The 20,295-nt window shown below is 46.3% G+C and overlaps 1 protein-coding gene across 1 annotated transcript; it reads right to left on the bottom strand.

Annotated features, from left to right (window-relative positions):
- Positions 1-291: 291 nt before the first annotated feature.
- ZNHIT6 (zinc finger HIT-type containing 6) lies at positions 292-19,286 on the bottom strand. The gene is made up of 10 exons (XM_069737976.1): positions 19,149-19,286; positions 17,579-17,644; positions 17,397-17,503; positions 16,132-16,217; positions 15,688-15,791; positions 5,199-5,267; positions 4,347-4,427; positions 2,737-2,814; positions 1,968-2,092; positions 292-1,323 (listed from the first exon to the last, which is right to left on the bottom strand). Exons 1-10 carry the CDS (start codon positions 19,235-19,237, stop codon positions 1,274-1,276), a joined length of 855 nt encoding a protein of 284 aa, XP_069594077.1. The 5' UTR covers positions 19,238-19,286; the 3' UTR covers positions 292-1,273.
- Positions 19,287-20,295: the final 1,009 nt, after the last annotated feature.

Here is a 20,295-nt window from a genome sequence, read left to right as displayed (position 1 = left end):
ATTGTTTTTTGGGACGTTCATCGTACATTAAAAATGACCTGGCAAAAGGATTCTCCAGTTCAGTAGGACTATGGTAATACTGAACTTTCATTTAATTGAGCAGTTAAAAAAACATCAGAAATGTGCAACAAAGAATAATATGTAAAAGCCTAGATCTCGCTTTGTGTTGCCATTTTCTGTGACTCGTAACTTACTTCTCCATTGCTGGAGCTCTGTAAGGGTTTGTTCCTTGTGCGCAGGGCTTTAGTTTTTATTGGTCCCATTTTGGGGTACATACATTTTTCTTTTTTTGGGTGGCGGTGCCGCCGCAACCTAAGTCAACCGATTGGTGGGGGAGTCGGACCGCACTAAACTGATACTTAGGACCTATCCCACCTTTAAGCCTTCAATATTGTAATCAAATAAAGCCATTAAAGGGACAACTTGCTGCCGATTTAACAATCTTTTGCCATGGACCTTTAGAAAATATCTGTTCGGGAAAAAAACGTACTCTTTACACAGCCGTCCACGTCCATTGCTGTACATTTACTTACTCATCCTCCGTGGAGGTTGAAGGCATAACAACCAGTGGATCCGGTGTCTACCACATGATCAGGACGGACGTTTCTATCAACGGTGATTTCCATTCAATGAGTGCAAGCAGAGAACTTGTAAAATTGTGAAAAATTCATGCACAAAGAAACTTTTCAGAATGCAAGAAAACAGCTTCAGTCACTAAAGCTAGAATGGGATAGCCGAGGGCCTTGCCTTCTACTTTGATATGGATCAGATCGGCGGCGGTCCGACACCCGGAACACATGACGATCAGCTGGGGTTGGCTGTGACAATAAGCCGCGAACAGCACTGTCTAGTGGCCATTAATGGGAAGTGCAGCTTTGCTCCTGTTCACTTCAATAGGAAGGGAGATTGACAATCCCTTTAATAACAAGGCTTGAGAAAGGCAATTATTTTTACAGTATCAAAGTCTATAATGAAGGTACAAGACAGGTTGTTTTCTTAATATTAAATTCTTGTTAATAACCAAAAACAAACAAAACAAAAAAAAAAAAAACAACTCAAAACAATCCATATAACTTTGGGTAAAAAAAAAATTAAAATAAAATTATTAAAAAAAAAAAAGGCAAACATTATAAACCGAAGTTCTTCCAGGGGTAATGACCAATAATCACCCCCATCATGTGTGTCCATACCGGTCAGAGACACTTAACATTAACACCTGGGCAAACCGTGGTCATAGACAGGTTTTCTTCCCTCCGGCTAGCACTGCTCTTTCCTAATCTGCTTTTCCCTGTGATACGGATGGTGACGGTGACGGCTCGTTTGCTGAAAAGACAAAGAACAGTTTGTCATTTGCATGTACAGTATGACAGATATTGTGTATCCCAAAATAATGGCGCCCACCAAAAACTCAGCATCTCCAAGCTTTGAGCAAGGGGAAAAAAAAAAAAAAAGTCTAAAAATATTTTCCATTAATCCAAAATGTTTTAGAAAAATATCAGTAGAAAGGAAAGGTTCGATCAATGTCCTCCAAACCTTCCCTGCCTTCAGTTTAATAGCAATTTTACTTGCTCTGCCCAGAAGAACGTAAAACAGGCTGAATCCTGGGTCGCGCATATCTGACAAACCAGGTTAAACTACCCCAGGGACAGGGAGCGCTGCTTCTCTCCGGGAAAACAGAAAGGGGCAGGAGAGGTGCATACAGGGCCTTATGTGTCTGCATAGTGTGGTCTTCTCTACGCCTCCAGCAGCGGATCTGTCAAATACCCTGGGACACAACTCTGCTGCCATGTCCCAGTCTATACAGCAAAGCCGAAAACACACAATGTCAGCCTCTTGGGTGCTCTAGTGGCCAGGGTGAGAATTACAATTGCAGAAAATAAATATTATGTAAATAAAACTTGATTTAAAAACTATTAAAAAAAGCACAAGTAAAAAAAAAAAAAGCACAAGTCTCCACATATACCCACCTTGACCGACCAGCAGAATATCCTTTGTAAAATCCTTTAATGCCACGTAAAGAGTTGGGTACTCAATGACCGTTTTGTGTCTGAGGTTCTCTAGAAGACTTTTACTGGAGTCCAGCTCATAGTATCTAGAAAAACAAGAAACTTATTATTTTTTTTTTTTAAATCAGATAAATTTTTATTAAGCATAATAAATGATATCCACTTATATATCAAGTTACATTTGTGTTTTTCATTAACATGAAAATATACCCCTCCCTCAAATAACCAACCCCAACCATACCAAACTCTCAAAGAGAAGATCTTCCCTATTACAGACATATTATATCATTAACATTGTTTACCACAAACAATCAATTATTCCCATTTAGCCATGGCTGCCATAGCTTTTGAAAAAACCCCATCCTATTCCTCTTGATATAAATGCTTTTTTCGAGCTGGACAATATGAGAAACTTATTTTAAGAGCAAAGGAAGCAGTGCAACTACGAAGGTTACCCTTCCGATTCCATACTGAAGACCCTTCCACAGCTAATTATCGTAAGACCGCCGTACATACATGATACAGGGGCGATACAGAAAGCTCCCTGCTATATCGACCACAAGCTTAAACTGGAAATGCTGAACCCGACCCACATCGTCACATCTGGGCTCTTTTCATAATACAGGTATGTTATAAATATATACAATTTCCTATTTTAGACAACTTTAAAGGTACTGGTTTTCAAGTAGACAACCCCTTTGGGATATTCACATAAACAGTGTGACCATACCTGTCTGGACCAGGAGCCTTCCTTGCAGCCATCATAAGCACCTTCACATCAGACGGCGACTGCACATATTCTCTTAGCCTGGAAGACAAGGAGGAAATGGTGATTAACCGTCCAGAAATAGTCCTTATGGTTATACGACGGTTAGGCTACGTTCACATTAGCGTTTTGCGCGGTTGCGTCGGGCGCAGCCGCGGCGACGCATGCGTCATGCGCCCCTATATTTAACATGGGGGACGCATGGACATGCGTTGTGTTGCGTTTTGCGATGCATGCGGTTTTTTTGCCGCAAGCGTGGGGCGCAGAAAACGCAGCAAGTTGCATTTTTTTTGCGTCCAAATTTCGGCAAAAAAGGACGCATGCGTCGCAAAACGCTGCATTTTAGCGTGCGTTTTTGTTTGTGTTGTGCGTTGCGTCTCCGACGCAACATCGCACAACGAAAATGTGAACGTAGCCTTAGTGGTCGGCTTTATCTACCATACTGCAATCTGTAGTTTACCCCTCACCCCCCACTCCCCTGAGGGTCTTAATTAGGAAAAGGGTGATTAAAAAGTCTAAGCTGGGAAATTATGCAAATAGACTCTTCAAAGACGATGTGATTACAGTCTCTAAAGGTACCTTCACACTCAGCAACTTTACAACGAGAACGACAACGATCCGTGACGTTGCAGCGTCCTGGATAGCGATCTCGTTGAGTTTGACACGCAGCAGCATCTGGATCCCGCTGTGACATCGCTGGTCGGAGCTAGAAGTCCAGAACTTTATTTCGTCGTCAGGTCGGCGTGTATCGTCATGTTTGACATCAAAAGCAACGATGCCAGCAACGTTTTAGATGGAGCTAACAACCAGTGAGAACGATAAGTGAGTCGCCGTTACGTCACTGGATCGCTCCTGCATCGTTCTGGTGTTGCTGTGTTTGACGTCTCTACAGCGACCTAAACAGCGACGCTGCAGCGATCGGCTCGTTGTCTATATCGCTGCAGCGTCGCTGAGTGTGACGGTACCTTAAGTCCTCGTATTTGGAGGCAACAACCCTACAAAGTCAGTATCTTCCCTTTAAAAAGCCTTGCCATGTGACATTGCATGGCCTATAATCTCCCTGTGCCATCTTTATCCCTCAAGATACCATCACACTCAGCGACGCTGCAGCGATATAGACAACGAGCCGATCGCTGCAGCGTCGCTGTTTAGGTCGCTGTAGAGACGTCAAACACAGCAACTCCAGAACGATGCAGGAGCGATCCAGTGACGTAACGGCGACTCACTTATCGTTCTCGCTGGTTGTTCGCTCCATGTAAAACATTGCTGGCATCGTTGCTTTTGATGTCAAACATGACGATAGACGCCGACCTGACGACGAAATAAAGTTCTGGACTTCTAGCTCCGACCAGCGATGGCACAGCGGGATCCAGATCGCTGCTGCGTGTCAAACACAATGAGATTGCTATCCAGGACGCTGCAACGTCACGGATCGTTGTCGTTCTCTTTGTAAAGTTGCTGAGTGTGACGGTACTTTTCGACTCCAATCAGTCTTCTATTAGGCACTGATGAGAGGTAAAAAACCTGAAATAGCGGTACATAGAAAATAATGGAGGCGCACAATTAATACATACCTTTGACGAATGATTGGATCAGACTCGGCCGGATCAATGTAGGTTTTTAGGATCTCATTGACAATTTTACTATCTGGTACCCTACAAAAACAGACAAGTAACAAATAACTATTTGAACATGAGCAACCTTCCCGTAGATCTAGTCCAGTTACAGCAGCCATTTTTTTAACCACTGGGAGTAATTTCGTCACTCAGCCTTTGCCCCTCTAAATTGTGCATCCGATCGTACACTGGATTGTAAAAAAACAAACCCAAAACAAATACAATCTGTACCTTACTCACCCTCCCTAGGTCATGAGCCTCCGCTGCTGCTCTTGGTATCTGTTATTGTCTGCAGCGCCGATGTCGCTGTTGATAGCGTTTCAGACAATCACGGCATGAGCCACTAAGTTCAACGATTTGATTGGCTGCAGCACCGTTGATGCGAAGTCAGCGCTGCAGCACCGTTGATGTGATTACAGCGCTGCAGCACAGTCGATGTGACGTCAGCACTGCAGCACTGTTTGTGATCACAGCACTGCAGCACCGTCGATGCGACGTCAGCACTGCAGCACTGTTTGTGATCACAGCACTGCAGCACAGTCGATGCGACGTCAGTGCTCCAGCACTGTTGATGTGACGTGACTGATGCAGACAATTACAGGTACTAGCAGAAGAAGCAGAGACCCGGGGAAAGTAGAGTTTATTTTCTTTGTTTATAGAAGCTGCAGCAAAGGGACTGATTTTGGGAACCAGAAAAATTCCTGTAATGGATTAATTATGTTTTGTAAGAAAAATGGACGATGACATAATTTGGTTCATAAAATTAAAAACATAAATCTAAAATTATTACATATTACTATAAATAATTACCTCTTTTCCGTGTACTCGGCCCGACTCTGCGGAAACTGGAGCTGTAATTGCCAGTAAAATCTTTGTTCTCTAGAAGGAGAGACAAGGACATGACGTAAGACCCGGCTTTTCTTACATACGTTGGAGCGAGATTTCTATATATATATATATATATATATATATATATATATATATATATATATATATATATATATATATATATATATATATATATATATATATATATATATATATATATATATATATATATATATATATATATAAAGTCTATGATCATAAGTGACGAGGATATATATATATATATCCGGCCCGGCCCATGTGCTTCGCATCTAAACCCGAGCAATATTTGGTTGCTAGGCCTGTCTGTGGCACAGCCGTCACGTCCCTGCACCCGAGGGTTATAAAACGCGGCTTTCTTGGCTGCAGACTGGACTCTCGGCCAAGGAGCGGCCCATCCTGATGTAATGTTACTGAAACGCCTCGACTCCTGGCTCCGGGAGCTGTCGGCTTCTTCTCCCACACGCGTCACTTGTCTCTCCGTGGACAGACGAGGCTTTTGATGCCGCCTCAGATGGCACTGCCCAGGCCCAGTTATAAAGGAACACATTATTTCTATGTACGTCTGGAAAACACGCAGACTGCTAAATAATATTATGTAATAGGTCAAACCTAACTTTTTTTTGTTTGTTATATTAGTAGCAACGGCGCCACTCTTGTCCACAGGTTGTGCGTGGTATTACCGCCTAGATCTAACCATCATGTATCAGCAGAAAACTACTTTCCTGGACAGGGACGCTAAAAAGGATATTAAAAATTGTGCACCGTTTGCTTTCAGTCGCCTCTGAAATGTGTTATCTATTGTTGGGTGCAGAATGAGTTAACTGAGCATCTGTCAGTGAGCCCCTCATCCCCCATCTGGCAAAAGTTTAACACTTATTACTATTTTTCTGGGCTTTTCTCTACAAAAAAAAGGAGCCTGAGAGAGAAGAAAAAAAACAACAGTGCAAAATTTGCAATAACACCCAATTGCAAAATCATTTCTAACCATAATCACAAACATTTACGAAAAAAAAATAGTACCCAACTCCTTTAATAAAAAGCTCATTAGAGTAAAATGTATATAAGAGGCTCATCACCTGCTATTCCAGCACAAACATATAAATAAAATCTCCATTAGTTTCAGGCAGCTTAGCAATATGTTTTACACCACATTCGTTACATTAGAATAATAGCTTCGTTGTGTGGCCCCTTCAGCAAAACTCTGCCCTCCTCGAAAATAACCAGTGTCTAAAAATGTAAAAAGTTGGAAACGATGGCAAACATAATTTGCAACTTTTTTTTAATTTAATTTACCGCCTCTGAAATGTTTTGTGGTCGTGGACAGGACTGCAGATTTTTCCTATTATTGTGAAGGAGTGTGTTGCAGTAACACTAATGGCCACTACACAGTGTGCGGCGCTGTGCTCGGTCTGAGCCGCGGCAGCGTCTCCCATCAGCGGATTGTCGGCGGAGGGATCGAGGATTCAGACACTTCCTCAATTTTCTCGATTGTTGGTAATGAATTGACCCCTTTATGGCCAATATTCAGGACAGTATCTGTCCAGTTCGTGTAGGTGAGCGGCTCGTCACTATGCATCCTGTAAGAAACACCGCGCCTAAGCGAGCTCCAAACCCTCATTTTCCGAAGAAAAAAAAAAAAAAAAAAAAAGAATATTTCAGGTTTCCAGTCAATGACTAATCCAAGAACAAAAATATATATTTTTTTTAAAGTACAAATTTCTGCTTTTGCGCAATTATGATTAAAGGAAACACTCCAAAATAAAGAGAGCAGGCGCTCACCCACCCCGCCTGGGTCCAGCATCGGCTCCCTGCTGCTGCTCAGGTCTCTGCGTTTTGGCTGCAGTATTGGCGTTATGTCGACAGTGTGTATAACCGCTGCAGCCAATCACTTAGTTTCACGGTGGACGGCTGATCTCAATGACTGGTGATGCACGCGGTTAACGCAAAGTGACCGCTGCAGCCAATCAATTAGCTTAACGGCCATGCTGAGGTGCACGGCTGATCTCAATGACTGGTGATGCATGCGGTTAATGCAAAGTGACCGCTGCAGCCAATCAATTAGCTTAACGGCCGTGCTGAGGTGGATGGCTGATCTCAATAACTGGTGATGAACGTGGCTAATGCAAAGTGACCGCTGCAGCCAGTCAATTAGCTTAACGGCCGTGCTGAGTTGGATGGCTGATCTCAATAGCTGGTGATGCCAGCAGTTAATGTAAAGTGACCGCTGCAGCCAATTAGCTTAACGGCCGTGCTGAGGTGGACGGCTGATCTCAATGACTGGTGATGCACGCGGTTAACGTAAATTGACCGCTGCAGCCAATTAGCTTAACGGCCGTGCTGAGGTGGACGGCTGATCTCAATGACTGGTGATGCACGCGGTTAACGTAAAGTGACCGCTGCAGCCAATTAGCTTAACGGCCGTGCTGAGGTGGACGGCTGATCTCAATGACTGGTGATGCACGCGGTTAACGTAAAGTGACGGCTGCAGCCAAAAGCACAGACCCGAGTAGCAGCGAGGAGCCGCTAATGGACCTGGGAAGGGTGAGCACCTGCTCTGCTTATTTTAACCAATTTCCTAAAAGTAGAAACCCCTTTAAATTGCAAAAAAATAAATAAAAATCTACAAATGATAAGAGTTCTCCGCACTCCGACAGACATAGATAAGATTTGGAAACCCTCCGTGCACCGCACAGCACTCGGTCCTCCAGCTCGGAGGACGGCTGAGTCCTGTAGTACCCACGTGAGTGTCCGCCGCCAGCAGAAGCAACACCCCAAACAACCGGTGCCAATCTGCTAATGGCGGAGGGCAGCGAGCGCCAGGACAAGCAGACCTTGTCTGTAAATATCCACGTAGAAGCCGCCGTTTTCATCTAAATACATCTTTTAACACTCGATCTGATGTTTTGATTCCAGGTCGGTTTCCCAGAACAAACACGAGTCGTACAAGAGGCTTGTGTGAGCCGCCTGCATGCTGGACCCGGCACATGGGAAGATTGTGGGCTGCCAGCAGCCGCGCAGATTCCTTTGGAAAGTTGTAATGTTTGTGAAGCAATGAGTCCGAGTCTTGCAAACCCAGAAAGAAAAAAAAAAATGCTCACTGATTTCCATTTGGTTTCCTCCCCTGGTATGCAGCAAAACACTGGAAAACCTCAACGTTGCTTTGAAGAATTTCATATTTCTCTTTCTTTTTTTTTTTTTTTTAAAGCAAAATATGCATCTTCTCTATCAGAGGATACATATTAGTCCATAAACAACCTTAACCACAAAGGTTACACTCCGCATCTAAATATATTTATCAGAACCCAAAGAAAACCGGGGAACAAGGAATGCATACAACAATAAGCAACGTTTTATTTATTTACATCAAATAGATAAAAATGGATGAATAATGTTAGACTATGAAGACACAGCAAAAAAGAGACTAAACTCCTTTTTGATAGGCGACATGTAAAGTTGCATTAGGCCAAGTGGTTGCAGTAGTCACCTGCACATTTGGCCGAACAAAAAATATTTCACTATACTGACAGTACCAGAATTACCAATTACCAATTATAAGTGCCTTTTATAGCATTCAAAGGTGCACGTGACCACAAGATAAATTAAAGAGGCTATAAAATTATATAGAGGTATGTACATGTAAACAAATTAGAAGACCAAATAGTCATAAAGTGGCTCAGTGCATGGGGAATCAGATGTGGCTACTATCGAACGTGCAATGCATACAGTAATGTAATGGATCAGATTATTGCATGCCACTACGTATAGCACATTCACAGTATTGTAGAAGAAGAATCGTCAAAACGCGCGTCGGGGTGGGAGATAATTTTTATGTATATAGTGCCAACATATTTCGCAGCATTTTACAATTAAGCGGAGATACAGCACTCCTTGGCTTTCTACCCAGGATGTAACAGATCATATTATTGCATGCCACTACATATAGCACATTGACAGTATTGTAGTAGAAGAATCGTCGAAACGCGCGTCGGGGTGGGAGATGCAGCATTCCTTGGTTTTCTACCCAGGATGTAACAAATCATATTATATATTGCATGCCACTACATATAGCACATTGACAGTATTGTAGAAGAAGAATCGCTGAAACGCGCGTCGGGGTGGAGACCCAGGAATAATCTATCCAGTATAGTGGTGTCAACTCATACTACTACAATACTGTCAATGTGCTACATGTAGTCTCCTTTTGCTGTGTCTTCATAGTCTGACATGAGGCATCCATTTTTATCTATATGATGTAAATGTTTACTGTAAATAAAGTGTCACTTCTTGTTGTATACATTCCTTGTTCCAAGGTTTTATTTGGGTCCTGATAAATATCTGCTCTATTAGGTTTACATATTATGACCGGTCTTAAGGTGGTCAGACACAGAAGATGAAAGTCCGCCGAAGAGCAAGATTTCTGCGGATTGTGACCTCCTTATGGCCGATAATGGAAACACTGCATTGTGATCAGCAGGTCGTAAGCTACACAGCGACTTTATTCCTTAGCAAGTCATGGTAAGATCTGGGCATCAATGCTTCCAAAATTATTGCTCAGACTCCAATTCTGCACTGAGAAGTTATTGCATTGTCTGGTGCCTGCCCAGAAGCATCCACGATACCTGGGAGCTGCGCACACGTCCCGGCAGGCACGAGTCAGTGCAATATTATCAGCGCCGTCCAATCAGCAAGTGAGGGGAAAAAAAGTTGCAAAAGTTACGACATAGTCCATCCATGAGTCGTGCCGATAACACATCCCATAGTCCAGTCTACTATAACTATGGACCTGACAAAAAATAAAATGGATTAAAATGTCAGGATTACTAGAACATCTGAAAACAACGCCATGCGAGTCCACAGGCTGCGAGTGGTATTGCAGCTCCCGTGTGGCTACTAGGTTGTGCTCTGCATCCTCTGTAATTGCTTTTAGCATAAGATTCCTGCTCAGGTGACATTTTGGCAATGAGAGAAATAAATAAATGAAACAAAAAAAATCCACATTTTACATATTTGCTGTGAAACTAACCCAAGTCTTCCCTGCGGCCAGAGAGGATTTTTGCATCTGGACACGTCCTGTCGCCATCTTGTTTCCTTAGCTCTGTGTCTTAAACCCCTGACCACATCCTCATGGTATAAACATGTGCGCCTGGCCTCGCAGAGGGAACGGCCACGTCCTGTAGATGTGGTCAGTGGGCAGAAAAGGAAGACATTGGCTGTACGTGGAGAACAGTAATTATCGCAGATATGACCAGACGGGGGCCAGACCTCAGACCGCACGCACCGCCACCGAGAAGGGTGAGGATTAACGAGCCACATCCCAATCCAGCGAGAACGTGCCGAGCCCCGGGTCACATCAAAAGGGCTCTTCTAATCTCACACATTGCAGGAACGGGGGTCATTCAGCGCTGGGGTCCTGCCATCATCCTCTATGGGAGGAAACCGAGCACTCCACCGAGCTTAAAGTGGTTTTCCATGACTACAGCAGTGGTCGGATACCTGAAAGGTTCCCTTTAACATCAAATTTTGGGGGTCTGAGATACACCAAGTTGCTTGCTGGTTGTCCACGTGTCTCTACTCTCTATTGCAGGGATGACACCCGGATACACTTACATGTACCGTAGTCAATCACTTTCCGTAGGGATCATCACTGCAGGGGTCACAGGTCCCTTTGACAATATTTCATTTTCGGGCAGTGACAAAATACCGTAGGTAAAAAAAAAAAAAAAAAAAAAAAAAAAGGGGATAACTATCGCTTTAAAGGGGTTAGATCATCCTCTCAATCAGAGGCACCCACCTCCCGACCTCCTACTTGCCGCAGTGGGTGCGCTCCTGTCTGACAGCTCTGGCCATTGTACCTTGTTGCACTGCAGCCTCTGATGCCGCCATTGGAGGAGTATGAAAAAAGTCCGGATCTAGAGATACAATCAGCTCCAGAGCAGCGCTTACAAGCTGCGCAGCAAAAAGCTTCTGTTTAGCCACCGCTGCTAGACTGCGACGGTGGACGGTAACTTAGGCAATGAGCATCAAAAAGTAAAATTCTTCTGGAAAGGACATGCAAATTACAAATTAATAATAATAATAATAAATAATAATAATCTTTATTTTTATATAGCGCTAACATATTCCGCAGCGCTTTACAATAATGGGAAAGTTACTTGTCTTTTCAAGCACTCTGCAACTTTACTCACAAAACAATATGACAATAATGCTTTTTTCTTCTTTTTTAATTAAAAAAAAAAAAGGTTTAGAAAAAAATAAAACAAAGGGTTGCTTTACTCACCCTTCCCGGGTCCAGCACTGAGTCTCCGCCGCTACTCTGCGGTGCTGATGTCACATCGATCATGATTAATCACGCCATCCTTTCTTTTTTGGGAAAAGTATAAGGATTGGAATATTCTATATTCTGATTCTCTCCGTCCCGCTGTGCCCGACCCTTGCATACCTTGCAGGCCGGTTCTCGCCACGCTTCCCCATTTTCCATGGCTTCTTTCACTTACCGGATGATATACACACACCACACACGTACATAAATACACTTATTTGTGTGGAGCCACACACAGGCACAGTCTCTGACCCTGTTTATATTTTCGGTATTTTTTAGGATCAGAGCCCCCCGGGCCTCCATACCTGCCGCACCTGAGTACATAACTCCATTAATACCACGGTTTCCCACATCTGAGCCGGCCGCAGTAACATCCCCCCTCTCTGGCCCTCACCACTAAGGGCCCTCTGTTTGCTGGACGGCTCTAGAAGCTGCGGTGCTCGGGCCTCGGACACATGAATGAATTCCTATGTTTGCCAGGAATTTGCACGTTTCCCTTAGACGGAGGAGATTTGCACAGAGCCGCGCTCAGGTTGTAGCGGAGAAGAAGAATTGGCTGTCAATTCAGTTTAATTTGGCAGGGGACCATTACATTTCACATCCTGGGGTTACTCTCCGCTCGGCAGACAACATCTTAATATAGGTGTCATCGAGGTGCGAATGGTGTGAACCAACTGCGATACAACTTACACACTGTCCCGAATTCCTGCGACAATCGCTAAACAGACAAGGAGTAAATAGAAGGACTGAATCCTGGCCCGTCACAGCAAGACACTGATTTCACAGGAGGAACGCACAACCCGAAATCTTTCTATTACTTTCAATTTAAAAAAAAAAAAAAAATCCAAGAAACGAGAGAAGAAAAACTGCTGATAACAGAGAGCAACAGCGTGAGTTGTGCATATAACCGACTAAAAACCTTTGATGACCCAACACTCGTATAAAAGGGTGAAGTGTTATGAAAGATAATTCAGAACCACAATGGACATAGAGGTCAGCGCACATACAGTGACCTGACAATAACCCAAAAAACAAGAACGAGCTCTGAGACGTGGGAACTCTGTTGACCGCAATCCCTGATCCTAACCAACAACACTAGAGGCAGCCGTGGATTGCGCCTAACGCTGCCTATGCAACTCGGCACGGCCTGAGAAACTAGCTAGCCTGAAGAAAGAAAATAAGCCTACCTTGCCTCAGAGAGATACCCCAAAGGAAAAGGCAGCCCCCACATATGACTGCGAGTAAAGATGAAAAGACAAACGTAGAGATGAAATAGATTTAGTAAAGTGAGGCCCGACTTTCTGAACAGAGCAAGGATAGGAAAGGTAACTTTGCGGTCAACACAGAACCCTTCAAAAACCATGCAAAGGGGGCAAAAAGACCCTCCGTACCGAACTAACGGCACGGAGGTACACCCTCTGCGTCCCAGAGCTTCCAGCAAGCAGAAAAAAACAAATTGACAAGCTGGACAGAAAAAAACAGCAAACAAATAGCAAAGAGGAACTTAGCTATGCAGAGCAGCAAGCCACAGGAACGATCCAGGAGGAAAACGGGTCCAACACTAGAACATTGACTGAAGGCCAGGATCAAAGCACTAGGTGGAGTTAAATAGGGAAGCACCTAACGACCTCACCACATCACCTGAGGAAGGAAACTCAGAAGCCGCAGTACCACTTTCCTCCACCAACGGAAGCTCACAGAGAGAACCAGCCGAAGTACCACTTGTGACCACAGGAGGGAGCTCTGCCACAGAATTCACAACAGCGAAGCATGAATAACTTACACATTATAAGGGCATGGGAGCATTTTAAAGGGTTAATCCCATTTTGATAAATGAATAGTGCTTTGAAAACCAAGCACTTTTGCAATTTACTGCTTGTTAAATTTTGCAGCCGTTCTTGAGATAACACTTGTTTAAGTCTCGTTGCCTAGGAGACCGACCACTGCTACTTTCTGCGCAGAAGCTGGCTGGGCTCCAGTGACCCTGATCAGCCCTATAACAGCGCTTACAAGCTTTATAGGAAAGAACTTGTAAGCGCTGCGTATGTTCTGCTGTCTAGAAGCGGAGGTCGGTCTCCAGGGCGATGAGCAGTAAAAGTGTGAATATCTTAAGAACGGCTGAAGATTTTAGTAAGCATCAAGTTGCAAAATTGCTTGTATTTTCGAGCTATGAAAATGGGATTAACCCTTTTAAAGTGTGCGACCCCATTAGTCAAAGCAGAGAGCAGCCATGAACATCAATTTTCATTCCGAGGTAGAGCTGTGAATCATAAAGTTACCCATTCATTTGGAGCCATGTTATACTACCCATGCAGCACCAAGTTCTAGAGCTGTCAGGGCATGCTGGAAGTTGTGGTTTCACAGCAGCTGGGAAGCAACAGGTTAGCGACCTCTGTGTATAGGAGATGGAAAACAATGCTGATACATGATGGCGTTATACCTAATGCAGGGTGGTCCAAGGGGGTAAATGCTCTGCCTGACCCGAACGCCCCCCATACACAAGAGATAACTGTCTTTTCAGAGGACTTCCATCTAATGTGTATGGGGTGGGAGGTTTTAACCCTCAATGACTCGAGACAATGTCATTCTGTTCTGGGTCTGCACGGCTAAAGGCGGATGGAAGGCGTCAGCCTCTCTCCATCTGATGCGCGGAGGGAGACACCCAGTGGACAAGATCTCATCTGGTCTCCTCGGATCAATCCTGCGCTGCAGCAACCGGAGGGGGTTAAGTTTTACTTCGGCTTCACTTTTTCTTTAAAGATTAATTAAAATGAAGTCTCTGCAGTAAAACAATTTACAACATTCATATCTACATAGAAAGGTGCTCTGGAAATATTTTGCATTTATATAAAAGTGCATTTTGGAATGACTTTAAATTTCTACCTAAAAAAAAAAATGACATTTGGTCCCTAAATGTCACACAGAGGAGGGATCTCCATTTATCTCTTTAAAACGGGTCTCTAAAATCTCGCAGCCTCTGTGAATGTCTTTCCATTCACTTCTATGGGAGTTCAGAAGTGAAACCAAACAAAGGCTGGTAGTTAGGGTCAGCTATTCTGGAGGTTGGGGGCACACGTATCAGACATTTATGTTCTACGATGTTGTACACAGACATAAGAAGTCATGATCTCCTGTATTAGAGCAATAGCCCACATAAATGTCGCCATATTGGGAGCTAATGCCTTCCACTGCTTATGTCGCAGGTTCATGAGTTGCAGGGGGGTCTTGGAAAGTTGCGTTAGGATAGTAATGGGGGAGTTTATGATTGCCTGCGCACAATTAGGGTTCTTGAAAAAAAAAAAGAAGTTTGTCTAGAAAGTGGCTGATATCTTTAGAACTGAACGTGTCAGTTACTTCTCTACCCTTTTTCTTGCTGCTTATATCACTCTGTACAAGACTGAGGACATTGCACAGTAACAGTATGATTCAGGATCTGGTGACAAGCTGTTATATAGGGCTTTGCATGTCATTCATATGGGTATTGTTATTACTGTACGATCAAATAGGAAGATCTGTTCCACGCTGTGGGGATAAAACTTCTTTTACAACTACTGATGATGATTAGACAGCTCTATCACATAATTAGGGCACGTCACAGGCAGCAAGAATGCTAACGAGAGTTAGTCCAGATTTCCAAGTGGAAAAGAAGCACGTTACTGTAGCAACAAGGAGGCTGAGGTTTTAACGCACCTCATCCACACAATGTGGATAAATAACCCCGTAGAAATTGACAAGTGTGGATTACAAACCTGCAGCATGTCAATAATTATTGCAGCAGATTTACCCCTTTGCACTGCAGAGAATCAAATCTGCACAAACAGCATGTGTCCTATGTGGACGCGCCCTATGTAGAAGATGACAGTCCACCTTCTCCCAATTATATAAATGGGCTGTATAATCCAAGATGGTAGCAGAAGCAGGAGGCCGAGATGCAGGGTAGTGCCTTATGTGACAGTCAATCAGTTGCCGGATGGGGGGGATGGCAAGTTATGATTTTGTTGCTGGACTTCTTTAAGGTCAGACTGAGGAAGGTTCTAACTTGTTGAAAAAGCTGAATTTTCAAATATAGAATTACAACAATATTACAGGAAATTTCACTATCTAACTTACTTTTTATGGAAAAAGGTAGAATTTGCTTTCCTTTTTGAAAACCCAATCGGTAACAGCCTGAGATCGATGTCTTGTTTCCGGGCTCTATTCTTCATATAATTCAGCTGAAGAACAAGAACACAGCCGTCAGGAATAAACTGGTGTAAGTGCTGTCATATAATATCCGCGCATTCACGTGCATTGTACAGAAAGTGTACTGCATCCATTATGATAAGGCGCGCTAATTCACTGCAGATCAGCCCGCAGATGGGAGGGGATAATACACATAGGCCCCCGATTCATCAAGGCATTTCAACACAGAATTCAGGAGTAAAAAGCTTAGAAAAATGGCAACCTTCCTCTAATATTTTGATACTTTTCCTATTCTCGCGACTTTTTCGCCTATCTTGATTAATCGGGTCCAATATGTAAGATGAGACTATACTATAAAATACGGAAACGTACAAACTTAGCAGTTGATTGCCGCGTCAGCATGGCATCCCTCATGGCAGCATCCGCCACCCTGCCGGCATCTTCCAGAAACCGATAATCTGTTGGTTAAATTATAGATCAGTGGTTAGAGACAATGCAATCACCCACGGAGCAGCTCCAGTCCTCAAAGGGGCGACACGAAACACAGATTATAAAGTACGCAGAGAAGCTCGTCCGGTTTCTGTCTCCACTTAATCGTTTCAACAATATCTTTTGTAATTTGTAATGAAGAATTGCAGTTATGCACAATCAACCGATATCATGCGCCACTGACCAGTTATACTGTAGGTGCCAGAGTCCTGCAACAATAAAAAAAAAACCCCTAAAACTCTACTTTCCACTAATATGCAGAAAAATAAGTGCAAAGTTACCTACGGGTCCAATGCAGTTACTTGGATGTCTAATCTGCCTTCCGGTGGGCTTGTGGTTGCTAGAGTAGCTAATCTGGAGAAGCCCCTGTATAACAGTGCTAGTTACAGGGCCTCCATTATTATGTCAGCAATGAAGCCCGCAACTGAATATCAATATCAAGTGGTTGAAACGAATTACAATGCTGAAAGTCAAAATCCGCCCACCCTGTCTATGTATCATCTCCCAGAGTTGTGTCTAATGTGAGCTGCTAAGGACCAGAGCAATAAATGCACAGGACAGAGATAAAGCGGGCGCAGCGTCTGTTACGGCAGTATCACCATGCCACGTGTAAAACAGTTACCACTGCCATTCGCTGAATTAATATTTAATGTGATGTCTATAAACAGAGCAAAGTTGGTTAAACTCGGAAGGGGGTAATGTGGTTCATGAGACTCACTAGATTCTACAATTGAATGTGCGCTTTCCTGCAGAGACATATTTATTTAGGAGTAAAGGGACCATCAAGACCTGCTTCATTTTCCTATGACCCTCAACATATTACTAAAATTCCAAATATATGGTAAATTATTACCCACTGATCTGGGAGAGAAGTGGGTTTAGTAACATACTACCGGATATAATAAAATGTGAAATAAAAGGTGGAGACACAGTATATACGATTTGTGGCACCAGAAAACGGTGAAAACACCGGAGGGCGAGTATAAGAACAGGGGCAGAAACTTTACAGTAGAAGCACCACTTCAGTGCTGACACGCACCCCTACTGGAGAGGTGATTATAATTATTCAAGCCTTGTAATGAAGTAAGAAGGAGAGATTTCAGCATTTCTCTCAGTGCAGTGGTGAGCGGACATACTTCTGTGCTTACCACTTAGTAGATGGAGGTCACTAAATGTACTTAAAGGGACAAATGCCGTCTTGTCTCTGACTCCGCTGCAAGCAACGTCCACTTTATGCTTCTTCACACAAGGTAAACTGAGAGAAGACAAGGAAATAGTGAAGAAAACAAAGAACCCAACACAGAAAGTCAGAGTGAACGTCACCCATTACCTGCAGGAATACTTCAGACATCGCGGACACTTGTATTTTGCCTCGTCACTTCCACAGGTCTCACAGCTACGAGAAAAACACACAAAAAGCACAAATCAGTACAGTCGTCATAATGGGCGATTCACCATATGGACTAAATAATGTGACCCCCCCACTCTGGGGCTTCTCTCGCATCCCCGCCCCCCCCGGGGGCTTCTCTCGTATCCCCCCTGTGGCTCCTCGCCTTCTCACCCCGTGGCTCTTCTCACCCCCCGTGGCTCCTCTCGCCTCCCCGCTCCCTCTTGGCTCCTCTTGACTCACTTCTACCCCCCCATGGCTGGACTCACTTCTACCCCCCCATGCCTCCTCTCGCCCCCCTCCCCCCGTGGCTCCTCTCGCCTCCCCGCCCCCCCGTGGCTCCTCTCGCCCCCCTCCCCACGTGGCTCCTCTCGCCCCCCTCCCCACGTGGCTCCTCTCGCCCCCCTCCCCCCGTGGCTCCTCTCGCCCCCCTCCCCCCGTGGCTCCTCTCGCCCCCCTCCCCCCGTGGCTCCTCTCGCCCCCCTCCCCCCGTGGCTCCTCTCGCCCCCCTCCCCCCGTGGCTCCTCTCGCCCCCTCCCCCCGTGGCTCCTCTCGCCCCCCTTCCCCCGTGGCTCCTCTCGCCCCCTCCCCCCGTGGCTCCTCTCGCCCCCCTTCCCCGTGGCTCCTCTCGCCCCCCTTCCCCGTGGCTCCTCTCGCCCCCTCCCCCCGTGGCTCCTCTCGCCCCCTCCCCCCGTGGCTCCTCTCGCCCCCTCCCCCCGTGGCTCCTCTCGCCCCCTCCCCCCGTGGCTCCTCTCGCCCCCCTCCCCCGTGGCTCCTCTCGCCCCCCTCCCCCGTGGCTCCTCTCGCCCCCCTCCCCCCGTGGCTCCTCTCGCCCCCCTCCCCCCGTGGCTCCTCTCGCCCCCCTCCCCCCGTGGCTCCTCTCGCCCCCCTCCCCCCGTGGCTCCTCTCGCCCCCTCCCCCCGTGGCTCCTCTCGCCCCCTCCCCCCGTGGCTCCTCTCGCCCCCTCCCCCCGTGGCTCCTCTCGCCCCCCTCCCCCCGTGGCTCCTCTCGCCCCCCTCCCCCCGTGGCTCCTCTCGCCCCCCTCCCCCCGTGGCTCCTCTCGCCCCCCTCCCCCCGTGGCTCCTCTCGCCCCCTCCCCCCGTGGCTCCTCTCGCCCCCTCCCCCCGTGGCTCCTCTCGCCCCCCTCCCCCATGGCTCCTCTCGCCCCCTCCCCCCGTGGCTCCTCTCGCCCCCCTCCCCCCGTGGCTCCTCTCGCCTCCCCGCCCCCCGTGGCTCCTCTCGCCCCCCTCCCCCCGTGGCTCCTCTCGCCCCCCTCCCCCCGCGGCTTCTCAGACCCCCATCACAGACATTTTAATGGAGTCGCCCTCAGCAGTTATACCGGCTCCTGCTCTTCTGGGGAGATTCCTACAAGACTTTAGAGGCGTCTGTGGGGACTTTTGTCTGTTCATCCACAGAGACCTGATGACTTTCCAGAGTATAACAGCTATAATACAACATTATCACAAACTGCCAGACCGGCCATGCTGGGACTTGCAGTGCTGTCCACACTCACCTATATCTGGACATCTTCGTCTTCGGTCTCACCGTAAGTTCCCATTTTCCCTCAGTCCCGATTGCAGCAGGGACCAGTAAACCCTCCATGGCAGCTCCCGTTTCCACACGTGCGGACTACTTCCGGGATCGCTGAGATGTAAACAGGAAGTTCACGCGGCCATATTGTAGGCGAGGCAGAAGGACGTGCGGCCATCTTGTGCGTGGCGGAAGTGCGTCATGCCCTTGGCGAATCTCCAGGCCTCGTTGTGGTTCGTGGATGCATGGTCACGTGGTGCTTAGGAAGCCTGTATGTGTATGAGGCTGAGCATCTGCAGCTAGTCAGGCTCTTTTTGGTGATCCGGTTCATTCGGCTCCGCTCACCATAGAGCCGGCTCTTTTTAAAAATAGAAATACGCTTTACACAGTCAGGCTGCCGTCACACTAGCAGTATGTGGTCAGTATTTTACATCAGTATTTGTAGCCAAAACCAGGAGTGGAACAAATAGAGGAAAAGTATAATAGAAACATCTGCACCACTTCTGCATTTATCACCCACTCCTGGTTTTGGCTGAGAAATACTGATGTAAAATACTGACCAAATCCTGATAGTGTGACGGCAGCCTCAGGGTTCCAGGTCATTGCCTGTATATCATATAGTGCTCTCTGGTCAGAAGAGAGGAGGGGGAGGGGATAGAGAAGCTGCACTTGGGAGAGGAGCTGCACTCAGGGGAGGGATGGAGGAGCTGCACTCAGGGAGGGATGGAGGAGCTGCACTCGGGAGGGATGGAGGAGCTGCACTCAGGGAGGGATGGAGGAGCTGCACTCAGGAGAGGGATGGAGGAGCTGCACTCAGGGGAGGGATGGAGGAGCTGCACTCAGGGAGGGATGGAGGAGCTGCACTCGGGAGGGATGGAGGAGCTGCACTCAGGGAGGGATGGAGGAGCTGCACTCAGGAGAGGGATGGAGGAGCTGCACTCGGGAGGGATGGAGGAGCTGCACTCAGGGAGGGATGGAGGAGCTGCACTCAGGAGAGGGATGGAGGAGCTGCACTCAGGGGAGGGATGGAGGAGCTGCACTCAGGGAGGGATGGAGGAGCTGCACTCAGGAGAGGGATGGAGGAGCTGCACTCAGGGGAGGGATGGAGGAGCTGCACTCAGGGGAGGGAT

Source organism: Ranitomeya imitator, chromosome 8, assembly GCF_032444005.1.
Source record: "Ranitomeya imitator isolate aRanImi1 chromosome 8, aRanImi1.pri, whole genome shotgun sequence".
Lineage (NCBI taxonomy): Eukaryota > Metazoa > Chordata > Amphibia > Anura > Dendrobatidae > Ranitomeya > Ranitomeya imitator.
Note: the sequence above shows the minus strand (reverse complement) of the source record. Positions and strands in the feature narration are given on the sequence as shown.